Source organism: Cetorhinus maximus, chromosome 19 (genome assembly GCF_964194155.1).
Source record: "Cetorhinus maximus chromosome 19, sCetMax3.hap1.1, whole genome shotgun sequence".
NCBI lineage: Eukaryota > Metazoa > Chordata > Chondrichthyes > Lamniformes > Cetorhinidae > Cetorhinus > Cetorhinus maximus.
The window spans coordinates 39844820-39860705 of NC_135897.1; the positions used below are offsets into that span (position 1 = coordinate 39844820).

At 41.4% G+C, this 15886-nt stretch overlaps 1 protein-coding gene across 7 annotated transcripts in view; it reads left to right on the forward strand.

The window, feature by feature from the left end:
* The window catches only part of schip1 (schwannomin interacting protein 1), a 676403-nt gene that overhangs the window by 620352 nt on the left and 40165 nt on the right, over nucleotides 1–15886 (forward strand). For all 7 annotated transcript variants that reach the window (XM_078563755.1, XM_078563756.1, XM_078563759.1 and 4 more), the window contains 2 exons: nucleotides 7972–8089; nucleotides 9926–10123. In XM_078563755.1, coding sequence (XP_078419881.1) covers nucleotides 7972–8089; nucleotides 9926–10123 — 316 coding nt within the window. The remainder of the gene's footprint in view (nucleotides 1–7971; nucleotides 8090–9925; nucleotides 10124–15886) is intronic.

Here is a 15886-nt window from a genome sequence, read left to right on the forward strand (position 1 = left end):
GTACATAATTCTTCTTTGCATTTCTATGTTTGTATATAGAAGACTAATCCACATTAGCATTTCAAAGTATTAAGCATCTGCTGCTCTATTTCGTGGTCTTATTTCACGGTAAGAGTTGTTAACTCTTAGCCTGGTAGAAAATGTCAGATGTCTGTTTCGTGTACAAACACCATGATTTCAAGTTGAACTCCAGAAATTTGCTTGGGTTATGATAATAAGTTTACAAATCAACAGTAGAGATAATTGACAGAGTAGTAATGTCATTTATACCAAAAGCGTACAATCATTCATCATTCACCATCCTTGATACACTTCATATATAGCCAGGCTGCAGATATGTGTCAAAAAAGTTTAGTAAATTCAGACCGTTATTCCCTGTCTGCACTTCCTGAGTAACAGTAATAACTAAAGCACATTAAGTATTCAATGAAAGATTAGTTAATTAAAGCAGAAACTACAAACCATCATGTGACTTTTTCATCATTCTAGACAATCATGTTTGCTTTGTGAGTGGTGGGTGATGCTGTAAATTTGGTGCGATCCATAATGAGTAAGTCATTGCTTGGTTACAATAGCGTAGTGTACATTCTAACTCCTATTAGTAACTGCAGCAAAGAACTAGTTTGTGGGGCCAAAACAATATTTTTGGTTAATATTCCCAATTCCTAACTTGGCCAATTATTATGGAAATTAAAGGCAATGAGTATTCTTGAGCCCTTATTTTGATGTAGATTTTACTTATTCAAAGTACTGAAATTGTGGACTTCAATTATAAAAAAAGGTTGTCTATTCAAACTCCGCTACGGCCTTGGACACGCGATCTCGGCGAGAAATACTTATGGAGTACTGTATAGTTGGTGGTGCCATATTTCAAATGAGATGTTAAACCGGGCCCCGTCTGCCTCTTCAAGTGTACATTATTTTAAAAAAAGAAATCCCTTCTCTATTTGAAAAACAGCATGGAGTCACCTGTTCTGCTGGCCAACATTGATCAATCAGCCAACCCAGGCGGAGAACAGATTACCTGGTCATGCATTAATTTGCTATTTCTGGAACCTTGCACATAGATTTGACTTCTATTTTCCTACGTGTTAACATTGACTGCACAAGGTGAACCATTGTTTGTGAAGTGGTTTAAGATATCTGAGGAAAATGATATGTTTCTTTCATTTTTCTGTCTGTCATCTTGCTGTCTCTCTTTCTTGATATTCTGCCCTTGTGTCTCAGGCAATTTGACAGGGAAAGTGAATTAGACAATCTATGAGACCTTTCACTTGCAGCACAAAACCAGCTATTGATGGTGTACCTTGTCTGCTGCTGTTAACAGCTATCAACATTGCTCTCTGTCAGAATAGTCCCTCCATCTGCATATTGTTGGTGCTTTCAAGAAATGGATGCAAGATTTGTTTTTCTTTCAGTCAGGCTTATGTATATGGATTAGCCAGTTTCTCTCAGCTCCAAGTGTTTAAATCTACACCGCTGTAAAAAGAACTTTGCCTGACACATGGATGACACAACTGGCAATTCCCAACTTTGCATGCTCAGCTTTGTCCAAGGTCATGAAAGCTCTGAGAATGAAGAGTTTAGTTGCTTGAAGACTTAATTAAAATGCATAAATGTAGGTTGAGCCCACAAGTCTTTCTTTGTCAGCTTTAACATTCTTGAGAGAGAACTAAAATCATAGAATATAAAGTGGGTGTGGAATTCAAGTTAAAAGGAACATGTTGATTCCTAACTCTAAATATATTTAATTCCACAAAGTAACTTCAGATGCGATTTGAGAAATTGGAAGTAATCAAACTCTACCAATTGGTCTGGCCAACCAAGTGTTCCAAAACTCCACCAAGGTCATTTGAAACCCCCACAGACATCAGCGAGGAGGGTGGTTAAATATGCAAAACATACCTGCAACATGACCACTTCCAGTTTTAATGGCAGCACATTGGGATTGCGGGCAATTAATCTGCTATCTGGAGGTGGATTCCTAATTTAAATATTTTGATGAGGCCATGTGGCCCAATTCCTGGGTGCTTTTTCTTTATATTTAATGACTGCAGGCAAGGTTTCCCAGGATTGGGACATCCTGCAGCTGAAGGGAAAGGAGGAACACCAGATCCAACAGGTGAGCGCCTTGACAGCACTGCTGGGGGGCCAAGTACACCACTCCTCCATCCAGCCCAAACTAACCTGCTGCCCAACTCCAATGATCAGAGGCCTGCAGTCAGGACCCCTCCGTCTATAGCTCCCCATGGCAATCAGAACCCCATAATCTCTGCACAGCCATTCCCCCACCCCCCCCCCCAAACCGACCCCCGCTCCCAAGTTATCTCTCCAGTCATGCATCAACTCTCTCTGTCCCCATCCCACCTACGGCAGAACCTGCAGGAAGCATCTCACTTCCGGCTTTCCTAGCCACGATAGCCCCACACCCATCCCATCCCACCACCCTGGAAATCCTGGGGCCCATAGCTCTCTGAGATAGATTGTCAACCTGCTGCCCAGGTGAATAACTGACATTTGCAGACCTGCCACCTTTTGTAACAATGGCCTAATTTTCATTTAATTTAAAATCATAATAACTGGGAAATCTGCAGTACCAGTTTTACATTGTTTGACATCTTGGAGAGTTAAGGATTAATAATCAAACTGATCGTTATGGCTCCAACTGGCCATATAGCCAAAGGTATTTTCAGAAAATAAATGACTGGGAGGACATTGGCCATGAGTGATTAAAGTATAGCTTTAGTAATTACCATAGGCAGAGACACCAATTAACAATAGTCTAGAAGAGATGTTCCAGAAGATAAGCTGCTAATAAAACTATCCCTCAAAGGGTTCAAGAATAGATAGGTCAGTAAGTATTGTTTGCAGAAAGTAAACAACTTTAAAGTAAACAACTAAGACTGTTTATGTATATAGATTGTTTTTAAAGGATTCAAGAACAGATAAATCAAGAGGTCTTGTACCTTTGATGTAGGCGATTTAAGATGCATAAACAAAGAAACATAGAAAATAGGAGTAGGAGTAGGTCATTCGGCCCTTCGAGCCTGCTCTGCCATTCAATATGATCATGGCTGATCCTGTATCTCAACACCATACTCCTGCTCTCTCCCCATACCCCTTGATGCCTTTAGAATCCAGAAATCTATCTATTTCCTTCTTAAGTATATTCAGCGATTTGGCCTCCACAGCCTTCTGTGGTAGAGAATTCCACAGGTTCACCACCTTCTGAGTGAAGAGGATTCTCTTCATTTCAGTCCTAAATGGTCTACCCCGTATCTTGAGACTGTGATCCCTTGTTCTAGACCCGCCCAGCCAGAGGAAATATCATCCCTGCATCCAGTCTGTCCATTCCTGTCAGAATTTTGCATGTTGCAATGAGATCTCTTCTCGTTCTTCTAAACTCCAGTGAATACAGGCCTAGTCGGCCCAATCTCCACTGGTTGGAGTCATACCTAGCACAAAGGAAGATGGTTGTGGTTTTTGGAAGTCAGTCACCTTAAGCCCAGGTCATCGCTGCAGGAGTTCCACAGGCCCAACCATCTTCAGCTGTTTCATCAATGACCTTCCATCACAAGATCAGAAAGGGGTTGTTCGCTGATGATTGCACAAAGTTCAGCACCATTCACGACTCCTCAGATACTGAAGCAATCAATATCCAAATGCAGAAAGACCTGGACAATATCTAGGCTTGGGTTGATGAGTGGCAAGTAGCATTCATGCCACACAAGTGCCAGGTAATGACCATCTCCCCATGACATTCAATAGCATTATCATCGCTGAATCCCCCACTATCAACATCCTGGGGTTACTATTGAGCAGAAACTGAACTGGACTAGCCATATAAATACTGTGGCTACAAGAGCAGGTCAGAGGCTAGGAACCCTGCGGCAAGTAACTCACCTCCTGACTCCCTAAAGCCTGTCCACCATTCTCAAGGCGTGAGTCAGGAGTGTGATGGAATACTCTCCACTTGCCTGGATGAGTGCAGTTCCAACAAAATTCAAGAAGCTTGACACCATCCAGGACAAAGCAGCCCACTTGATTGTCACCCCATCCACAACCATTCACTCCTCCACCATTGACACACAGTAGCAGCAGTGTGCACCATCTACAAGATGCACTGCAGGAAATCACCAAGCCTTGTTAGGCAGCACCTAACCCACAACTGCTACCATCTAGAAGGACAAGGGCAGCAGACAGATGGGAACACCACCTGGAAGTTCCCCTCCAAGCCCCTCACCATCCTGAATTGAAAAATATATCGCTTGTTCATTCACTGTTGCTGGGCCAAAATCCTGGAAGTCCCTTCCTAACAGCACAGTGAGTGTATCTACACCACATAGACTGCAGCGGTTCAAGAAGGCAGCTCATCACCACCACTGGCCTAGCCAGTGACACTCACATCCATGAATGAATTTTAAAAGTCCTGACTGGCAGATTGAAAATCAACACAGAGGATATACCCCAGGAGCTTTAGGACCCTGCCATCAGGCTCAAGTGAGGGTCACAAGCCTGCACTGTGGGAAACAGTCACAATGTGATTTTCCCCAAATTAGCCAATTAATGTTCAGAGGACAGGTTCATGATCCAATTAAGGATGGCAGGTGAGCTCTCAAAGCTGGTGGGACAATAGAAGCAGAATTTGGATGCCCTTACAGCTAAGAGTTGGCAAGGGTACCCCAAAATGGAGGTGCCCTCCCTCCAACTTTTTAAAATCTAAAATAAAAGGACCTTGCAGCCAGGCCACACCTGCAGAGGGAGGTGGGCGGAGTGCCTCCACAATTTACCCCTGGCAGTTGCCTGTGGCTGCTGCTGAACCCAGACAAGCAGGACGGTCCCCCGGGCCACTGTACTATCCCCCACCGCCTGCAGGGAACTGCAAGCCAAATGGAAAATCACAGTCGGCCTTTGACAATTAGCCTTAAGTGGTCATTAACAGGTTCAATTGGCTACCAGCTGCTTGTGGGCTGCTGGGAAAATGGCCCTGGGTGGGATGGAGCCAGGGAACTAACATGCAGGCCCAGCAGCACAAACTTTTACACCTGTCCATCTTCATTCCTGCCTCTAACAGGCACCGAGAATTCTGCCCAACATCTCTATCACAAAACCAAAATGTTTATTGTTCGCAAACCATTAAATAAAAAAAAGCTGAAATGGTTTGAAGAATTCCAATAAATTTGATACTGTTATTTAATAATAAAGTCAAATCATGGTAAGCTGGTATGATTATCTGATACATTAGCAATTTCAGTACATAAGTAAATGCAGTGGGTTGAGAAACTCAGTTGTGACCCTATTCTGATATCCATCAAACTGAAGTGTGCACTCTCCTTGATCGCTACCTTGATGGAATGTTACCTGCATTGAAAATATGCTCAAGTCTACAATAATTGCCACAATTTTCATTCTTCTACTTAAATGCCAATAATACAAACACATCACTGTTGCATCTACAGGGTGATTTTTCCAAGATTTACATATAAAATATCATACGCTTCCTTCAAAACTTCAACATTTGACATTGATTTTTATCGATACAAGTTAATTTCCTGTGTTGTTCATAGGCAAAATAGAAAGATGTCTCCTCTCAGCTATAATTGTCTCTGTGATAGTCTCCTTTTTTATTTTCAACTTCAGATGTGTGTCACTGTCAGCTGACAGAAATAATGGTTCTAACTGCTAAAACTAACTAAGAAGTAAACTTTTTCATCTCAAACCCTTAAGAAGTAATAGATTAACCACTGTATCTTGTCTTGGCTCCTGAATTATTACTCTGCCTGCCTCCCTTTTTTAAAATACAGCAAATGTTCATAAAATGGTCCCTGCCCGGGGTAAATTGTTTTCCACATCTCAATTCAGTTCTGAATTTCTTTAATAGTGAAGTTTTCCTCTGTTGGAAGTATTTAAATAATATCTTTCTCTTTCAATGATTTAAAATTAAGCAAAAAAATTCATTCTGAAACCCAACTCACCTTGCCAGGACATTTAAACATGGAAGTGGTACATAAGAAGATATTAAATTGAAATTTATCCTAACTAGATAATTGAAATATTTCCCATTGACTGTGATCTCCCTGTGTTGGGCAGCAAATACATTCTTGACATAACCAGCCATAAGGCAGGTTTGTATTCTGCACTGGTTATTGATTTTCTGGTAGACTTCTGAACCCTGGTGAAAGTATTACTTGAAAGAGGGACCAACATTTTTATGGATAGATATAATAATAGCTCCATTTGTCTTTTTGCTGCATTATTGTCATCTAATGACGTGTCATTGATCAGTGATCAACTGTTAGTGGATCAATGTGAACCTGCCACCTTGTTAGTTAAACACATTGTAAGTATGCATTACAGTTATGATGTTTATCAGATTGTTTTGCTTTGGGACTGTGTCTCTAATTTAGGATAAAATGAAGGGGTCATGTGAGCTGTTCCAAAGTCTGCCTAACAGCAAACCTGGTTGGTTTAATTGTTAGAGCGTAAAGGGGCCCAGGATTGTTTAACTGGGAAGAAGATGAATGTGTTTACACTCGGAGAGTATGGCTGCAGCCTGTGTGTTAACAATGGATAGACTGTGAGGCTCCAAAGTCCCAGAAAAGTGTTGAGGATGTCAGGTTGTATACAGATGTGCTTTAAGCTATCCATATACTTCCAAGATAAAAGAGAGTTGGGATCTCGAACATAGCTAATTGGCACTTCTACCTGGATACAAGGCCCATGTGATTCACATTGCCATGGTGATGGACATTGAGATGTGATGGATACAAAGGAAGCCTTGTGATATCGAGTTACAGGCTTTCCTAAAATATCACTGAATATCATAGATAGGTTAGTCTGCCAGTGACTGGAGGAGAGAGAGCAGCTTGAGGCCAAAGGTCTCTATCTAACCTCACAGGAATGAGGGTGGAAGTCACATTCAGATTGGAAAGATCAAATTCGTGATGAGTTAAAATGAGGTTGAAAGATTCACCTAACTTGCACTTGAGAAGTTATCTCCCACGGGGAAAACCTCACTGTGAAAGATAGTTCTGAGATTGCAAGTTACCAGGCTGAAAAAGGAAAAGAACAGAAGTAAACTTTCGGGAACTAAGAATCACTTTTGAATGGTTCCAGGGGAATTGAATGTCTACTTATTGGAGGTATATCTGTGAAGTGTGTACTTATTGGAGGTATATCTGTGAAGTGTGTACTTATTGGAGGTATATCTGTGAAGTGTGTTTTTTTTTTCAGTTGTGCTTGAAGTAATAATGGACATTTCTGTTCTGCGGTTTAAATTATAAGTTGATTACAAAAATATTCTTTAGTCAAAAGTGCTTTTAGTTTTGTGTTACAGTAGAAGTCTCAAAACATGAAATCTTGTCATATTATCTATTCAGCTATTAGCTGGAAGTTCAATTTTTTTTTTGAAAAAGTGAGCCATCTCTACAGAGATCATAACAATAAATAGACTAAAGGTTACATTTTCTTCTCATGAGGACTATCTCCATTTTCATTAAGTATGAGTCAAATCTAAGGAAACAACATGTGAAGTTCAACTTTTTAGGGTCTAAAATATGCAGCATTGGACCATCCATTTTACTTCATGCCCAGTTTTCAATGGGCATTTTTAGCAAATTGGTAAGGTATATAATGGACAACTGATTCACTACTGTGCATTGTTTTGTATCCCTGACCCTGATGAAGTTGAATTTCAGCCCCAGTGTCTCTGCATCATTTTTCTTTACTACTTAAGGAGAAGACTTCTAGTTGCTGTGTGTTAACAACTATAAAGTTGGTGGAAAGAGTTCTTCCAATTATTGTTGCTGTTGAAGTGATAAATGTGTTCTTTTGAAACACATTTACTAGTTCAGCAGAAATAGCAAACATGGAAAATCTTTGAACTCTGAGGCTATTCAAGTAGCAGATAGAAGAATCTTGCCTTTTGGTTGTTAATTATTTTCTAAAATGCACAACATTCTTGTGTTGCAGTCTTCAAAGTGGAATGAATCTGCAGATCTGTTTTGTTAATGACAGTGGAAGTGACAAGGACAGTGATGCAGATGATAGCAAGACTGAAACTAGCCTGGACACCCCTTTGTCTCCAATGGTAAGTGTAACTATTTACTGCATTAATCAATTCTACTAGAACCTAATATTAGTGCTGCAGTTTTCATAATTGTGGAAATGGCCTCTGTTATTTCCTGACCTTCATTCTTACTGACATGTTAATAGTTTCCTTGGCTCAGAAGCATCTTTTTTCTTTTCAAAAATGACCTCCTCCTCCTCCTCAAAAAGCCTCCTCATGACTGTCAACCACTCCATTTTTAACTTCTCCGTCCTTTGCAGGATCCTTGGAATCATCATCACTTCCCAGCTCTGGGACACCTCTCCCACAACTTATTCTTTGGGTCCTTACAATCGACCTTGTGTCTTTCACACTAGACTGAGCCTGAACTTGTTGAAATAACTAACAGTGTCCAGTGAGATAGAGGATTATGTAATCGCTTGTTCTCCTTAACCATGGTGATCACAATATTTGATCACTTCATTCTCCCCTATTGCCTCTCCTTTGTGGTCCAGCTCCACAAGTTGGTTTCTAGATGAATGCTGAAAACATGCAACTGTATCTTTCCTCTATTCCATGCTTGTGCTCACGCGGCCTGCTTTTCCTCCGATTAAATCTTGGGAATGCTGAAACCATCGGTTTTGGTTGCTCTCTGTAACTTTGCTCTGCAGCCACCATTCCTGACTCCTCCATCCTTCCTCCCCCCCATCACCCCCCTTTAGGCTCAACTAGGTTGAGTGCCACCTTAATACACTGTTTGACCCAGAGCTAAGCTTTTAATTTTGTATCCTACTGTTCACCAATTTCTTGTACTTCCACTCCTCACCATTACCTCCCCCACATCTACCATATCCCTGTTGCTGACAAAACTCTTTCATCACCTGTTCTGCTTGACAATGGAGAGATAAGCAGTGCCCAATAGCTCTTCTCTATGACATCCCAACCTCCACTCTTCACACGCTCCCAACCCATCTAAAACTGAAACTCAGACTTGCCCTGCTCCGCCGTTAACCATCCTTGCTGACATATATTGGTTCCCTGAGCCGAATGTTCAGATTCTGCCACAACCTCACCCTATTCTATCTCTGCAATCTCTTTCAGACTTTCTTAGCCTTCAATCCTCTGACTTTGGTTTGTTATACATCCACCTCTCCCTTCGCTTCAACAAAAGTTACAGAGCCTTCCACAGTCTCTAGAAGTCCTTCTCTAAACATCCCCCACCTTATTAACCCTCTATCTGCCTTTTAAAGCCTTCTTATTCTCACTTCCTGTAATCATATCTTCTGTTAATTTCAAACTCTCTCTCAAAGGCATGTGTCTGTTTCTCACACCTGTTTGAATGTTTTCTATGTGAAAGGTTTAAAGAAATGTGCACTATGAAATGTCAAAATCATTCACTATCATTTCTAGTGGTTACTTTTCTCAGTTCTCTTTGTGTCCCTACTTTAAAGCCGTAAAAAGTTTTGTAAACCCTGGATTCATGTAAAAATAATTTGCTTGTTGCAAGAGCAAATTGCCCATTTAACGTTAATAATTAATCCAGTTTTAATTGCAGCAAACATTGAATAGATTGGTGTCGATGAATTCACATGCTCATATTGAAAGCAACAGCAACTGCAAAAAGCTAGAGAGTTCAATTGGTGAGAAGCATTAGACAGGCTCATTGTCTGGAATTTTCAAGCAAAAGTAGGTTTAAGGTATGCAGATGAAAAGCAAGAGGGATAAAGGATAATAATCTTCACAAAATATATTTTTGAATGATTAACGGAACCCATATTTTATGATACTTGTGGCAGATTCTGTTCCCTGGGATACCTTTGATTGTTGCAATTGCTCTCCATTTAGAAATGCATCACAATAGTTGATCTCTCTCCCTAGAGCAAACAGAGCTCGTCATACTCTGACAGAGACACCACTGAGGAAGAGTCTGAGTCACTTGATGATATGGATTTTCTTACAAGGCAGAAGAAATTGCAAGCTGAAGCCAAGATGGCTCTTGCTATGGCAAAACCAATGGCTAAAATGCAAGTTGAAGTAGAAAAACAGAACAGAAAGAAATCCCCAGTGGCTGATCTGGTGAGTATTTTCCCACGTACAGTACAAATACGATAATCCAGAAAATTTTTGGTTTTAACAGTAACTGATCTTGTTTTATGCACAGATGAAAGCTGTTTGCAATACTAAGAATATTTCCTTCCCCAGTAATAACTGCACCTTTATCAATCATATAATTAATATTAGTTTGAAGCTTTTCTGTCTCTATCAAACAATTTTAAATATGCTGATATTATGACTGTTTGAAATAAATAACTGAATTGCTGCTTTCTCTTTGCTACTTCAATGTGGTAATCTAACAGTTCACTGGCATTACACCATGTATTAATCACAGTAATATGTTTGGACATAAATCAGGTGCACATTGATGCAAGGAAGTTATAGAAATTAGATCATGTCTGATATTGTGACCAATGTTTTTAATTTATATATTTCTTTCTTTATGTATTAACATTTCTTTCAGTTGGTTTCTAAGATTATAATCAAATGTTTACATATAAAGTCAAAGGCAGGAAGCAAAGTCAATTTGACACTGAATATGTGTGAATATCTAATCTACAATTCATTTCTTTAATATACTAGAGACTCTTTCCAGGTGTTGTTCTTGGTAACACCAGATGAAACACTGCTTTAGGAGGATAAGAGTGTTAGACTCAGTGTTACATTTTGGGGTATTTTCTCCTGTCCTTGCTCTATATATTTTGACTCCCAGATCTGAGCCCCAGCTCACTAACTGCATTCATTTTCATCTAGGTAAGCTTTCAATAACATGTCCAGGATGACTAACAGAAATTATCTCTTATTTACTTAAGCTACTGGAAATTACTCTTTGTCTCCAGACCAAATCTCTTCCAGTTTAAATTAAACAGTAAATGATTACAATATTGGATCCTGTTGTAAATTAAATTAACAAACAAATTTAAGTGACAAAAGCTGAATAAGCATCGTAACAATATAATACATTTTTAGATATTTTTATTAACCCTTCATGGGATGCTGGCAAGAACAACATTTATTGCCCATCCCTAATTGCCCTTGAGAAGATGGTGGTGAACAATCTTGAACCACTGCAATCTATGTGGTGTAGGTACCCCCACAATACTGTAAGGGAGGGGTTTCCAGAATTTTGACTCCGTGACAGTGAAGAAAAGGCAATATCGTTCCAAGTTAGGATAGTGAGTGACTTGGAGGGAAACTTGCAGGTGCTGGTGTTCCTTTGCATCTGTTGCCCTTGCCCTTCTAGGCAGTAGAGGTTGCATGTTTGGAAGGTGCTGCCAAAGGAGCCTTGATGTGTTGTTGATGGAGCACACTGCTGCCACTGTGCCCAATAGTGGAAGGAGTAAATGGTTAAGCTGGGGGAAGGTGTGCTGATTCAAGCGAGCTGCTTTGTTACCCCCCCCACCACTTCTCCCCGTCTCTTATGGATTCACCCCCATGCCAAAGTGTCCCTTATGTTTTTCACCGGGAGTTGGTCACCCTGATAATAGGTATCCTTTGATCTAGCTCCATGAATGGATAACACCAGAATCTAAATGGTAAGCTCTTGTACAAAACCTTATGCACACAATGGGCTGGATTTAATGGAGGCAATGGGAGTCTCGACCGGTGGGAGTCCCATGCCGCCTCTTTTAGGGAAGGCCTGCCAAATTAAGTGCCACTCAGGCACTTAACTGGGTAACAACAGGACTTGGACATGGAAGCCCCACCTGCTGAGAACTGCTGGCCAATTAGAGGCCAGCATCTCTACTGAATGGCAGCACCATTGGGGAGCAGGTGACTGCTGTAGATACTACAGCCACCTGTAGATTCTACAGGCCTAGGATCGATGCTGGACACCAAGCCACAGGTGAGTGATGGTGGGATGGGTGTCACGGGGGAGGGGGGAGCGGTAGCAAGGTGGGGGTGGCTCTAAGCAGGCCTGCTTGCAGATGCCTGGTCCCTTGATCAGACATTGAGTGCCTTTGAACGAGGGACCCCTCCTGGAAGCCCACAAGCAACCTTGCACAGGTTTGTTTGTTGTGCTCCCCACATGGTGAACCCCCCTGCCCGCTGCTAGGCTAATACCAGCAGTGGCATTTTGAGGCCCTTAAGTGGGCAATAATTGCCAACTTACAGGCATCAATTGATGGCAGAGTAGGAAGGCCTTCCCACCACTGAGTTAATCAGAGTGGAGGTGGGAAGGCAGCAGTGTCACCACACTCCCACCTTATTAAATGCCCCTGCAACCAAACTTGCCATGAGGAGGCTATTCAATTCTGCCCAATATTTCTTTCATTTCTTGCCAGCGATGTGCTATTCTGAATGATGTACCTTCAGGCTTCCAATATTCCCCAAAATATTTGTTAGAACTTGGATTTGTATAACATTTCATCATATTCAAAAATAACTGGTGGAAAGAACTAGTGGTTGTTTACATAAGTGAACAAATCAGATAGTCTGTTTGTTTAAAAGGAGCTTGGCTCCTTCATCAAGCATTGCAGACAACCAACGTAACTTAAAATATTTGCATCAGGTTAAGCTTGGAGGAAAGTTCTGGCTGTAGCTAGATTTTTAAATTCTTTTGAGTACTAGCTCAAGCATTTGCTACAATCTTCAGCTACAAGCGTAGAGCGGATGATCCATCTCCGGCCCCTTCCGGAGGTCCCCAGCATCACAGATGCCAGTCTTCAGCCAATTTGATTCATCCCACGTGATATCAAGAAATGTCTGAAGGCACTGGCTACTGCAAAGACTATGGGCCCTGACAACATTCGGCAATAGTACTGGAGACTTGTGCTCCAGAACTTGCCGCGCCCCTAGCCAAGCTGTTCCAGTTCAGCTACAACACTGGAATCTACCCGGCTATACAGAAAATTGCCCAAGTATGTCCTGTACACAAAAACCAGGACAAATCCAACCCAGCCAATTACCGTCCCATCAGTCTACTCTCGATCATCAGTAAAGTAATGGAAGGGGTCATCAACAGTGCTATCAAGTGGCACTTGCTTAGCAATAACCTCCTCACCTACGCCCAGTATGGGCTCTGCCAGGGCCACTCAGCTTCTGGCCTCATTACAGCCTTGGTTCAAACATGGACAAAAAAGCTGAACTCCTGAGGTGAGGTGAGAGTGACTGCCCTTGACATCAAGGCAACATTTGACTGAGTGTGGTATCAAGGAGCCCTAGCAAAACTGGAGTCAGTGGGAATTGGAGAAAAATGTCCGCTGGTTGGAGTCATACCGAGCACAAAGGAAGATGATTGTGGTTATTGGAGATCAGTCATCTCAGCTCTAAGACATCACTGCAGGAGTTCCTCAGGGTAGTGCCCTCGGCCCAACCATCTTCAGCCACTTCATCAATGACCTTCCTTCCATCACAAGGTCAGAAGTGGGGATGTTAGCTGATGATTGCACAATGTTCAGTACCATTTGCGATTCCTCAGATGCTGAAGCAGTCCATGTCTAAATGCAGCAAGACCTGGACGATATCCAGGCTTGGACTGACAAGTGGCAAGTAACACTTGTGCCGTACAAGTACCAGGCAATGATCATCTCCAACAAGAGAGAATCTGACCATTGCCCCTTAATGTTCAATGGCATTACCATCACTGAATCCCCCACTATCAACTATCAACTACCAACGGGTTACCTTTGACCAGAAGCTCAACTGGACTAGCCATATAAATACTGTGGCTACAAGAGCAGGTCCAGAGGCTAGGAATCCTGTGATGAGTAACTCACCTCCTGACTCCCCAAAGCCTGTCCACCAATTGCAACGCACACGTCAGGAGTGTAATGGAATACTCCCCACTTGCTTGGATGAGTGCAGCTCCCGCAACACTCAAGAAGCTTGACACTGTCCGGGACAAAGCAGCCCACTTGATTGGCACCACATCCACAAGCATTCACTCCCTCCACCACCGACTCACAGCAGCAGCAGTGTGTACCATCTACAAGATGCACTGCAGGAATTCACCAAGGCTCCTTCAACAGCACCTTCCAAACCCACAACCACTACTATCTAGAAGAGCAGCAGTTATTTGGGAACTCCACCACCTGGAAGTTCCCCTCCAAGTCACTCACCATCCTGACTTGGAAATATATTGCCGTTCCTTCACATTTGCTGGGTCAAAATCCTGGAACTCCCTTCCTAACAGCACCTACACCACATAGACTGCAGTAGTTCAAAAAGGCAGCTCACCACTTCTGAAGGGCAAGTAGGGATGGACAATAAATGCTGGCCCAGCCAGCGAAGCCCATACCCTGTGAATGAATTAAAAAAAACAAATAAATCTCTACAAAGCTAAAACCTCACCTAGTGCAGTATTGTATAGATAAAGTAGCATTCTTTCCATTTAGGGCCATTAACTCTAACTGACTTTCAATTGAAAGAAAAACTGCATGGTGTTTACAATGAGCTGCTGATCCACTGCCGCTCAGCAGTGAGAGTTAGATTTAGCATTAGTATTGAATAATATCTTGGTGGCTCAAAACATTATGAAGGAGCTTTGTTTCTTCAAATTCTTGGTTCTAGGTAAAGTTGAAAACTGTTCCTGCTTCATGTCTTCCTATTTATATCTATTTAGCTTGGTAAGTGAGGTTATAAATTTAACTTTAGTCAAATTGATGTGACTTTCTTTCATTGGATACTGGAATTGTTCAAATAATTTGGCTGTGGGGAAGTTAAAAATTGGAATGTATGCATGAATGATTATTATCTTAATTCCCTAAAAGGTAGTACTCAAAACCAAAAGCAATTTGATAGAAATCCAAAATTTGAAAAATATGTTTATCGTGACCGGTGCAGTTGCCTGCAGTTTCTTCTCCATACCATTTGACTGGCAACTGAATAATCTTATCAATCAACACTTTACAACACTTTTTGTGAATATTACTTATCTTTGATGATTATGCCTAACTGATTTACAGAATGAGTTACAGATTGTTCCAACGTTTTCAATGGTTAAATACTAAGCACTTCAATATTAGAGATATATATTCAACTTCTCAGAATAAAAGATGCTGTTTAAACAGCTTTACACAAATGTTGCATTTATGTTCTATTATGTAGTATATCTGACTTAATTTCAATCTGCAGTAAAGTTTCTGTTATCCAGCACTTACCAACCAGAATTCTGGGGCCAGGTCTTTGGGTCATTTTTTTGACTGGAGATGTCAAACTCACTGGTAGTTGCTATCAGCAGCCTGTCCTCACTCTGGTCTCAGACTTCCATTGCTCTGCAGCACCATCTTCCCTCGGTGCCGTTCACTTAATTCGCGCACTCCTGCACCTGTCGAGTTCAATACCCACATGATCAACCTGGAGCTTTCTGATTGGATAAAAATGTGGAACTCACCTTGCATCTTAGCTAGCCAGAATATTTGATTAACTGGCACCTCCCATTCCCAGAGCATGCTGAATAACAGAGATTTTCATATACTATTTCCTATTAATCCCAAAATAATGCTTGATATGCCAGAATATCCGAATTAGGAACAGGAGTAGGCCACTCGGCCACTCAAGCCTGCTCTGCCTGGCTGATCTGATTGTAACTTCAACTCCACATTCCCATCTACCTCCTGAAACCCTTCAACCGCTTGCTTATCAAGAATCTTGCTTCTCAAGAAGTACAGTAATTCACATGTCATACCAGTAAACAAGCTGACTAGCTGTTCATAATAACAGGAGCGTTTTCCATTTTTCTAGAAATGGACTAAGCTGCTGCTATAGAAAATGGAATGTACTTTTGCTAAATTAACCATGATGGCAATATGCTGATGCTGACCTTTCAGTTTATCCAAGGTG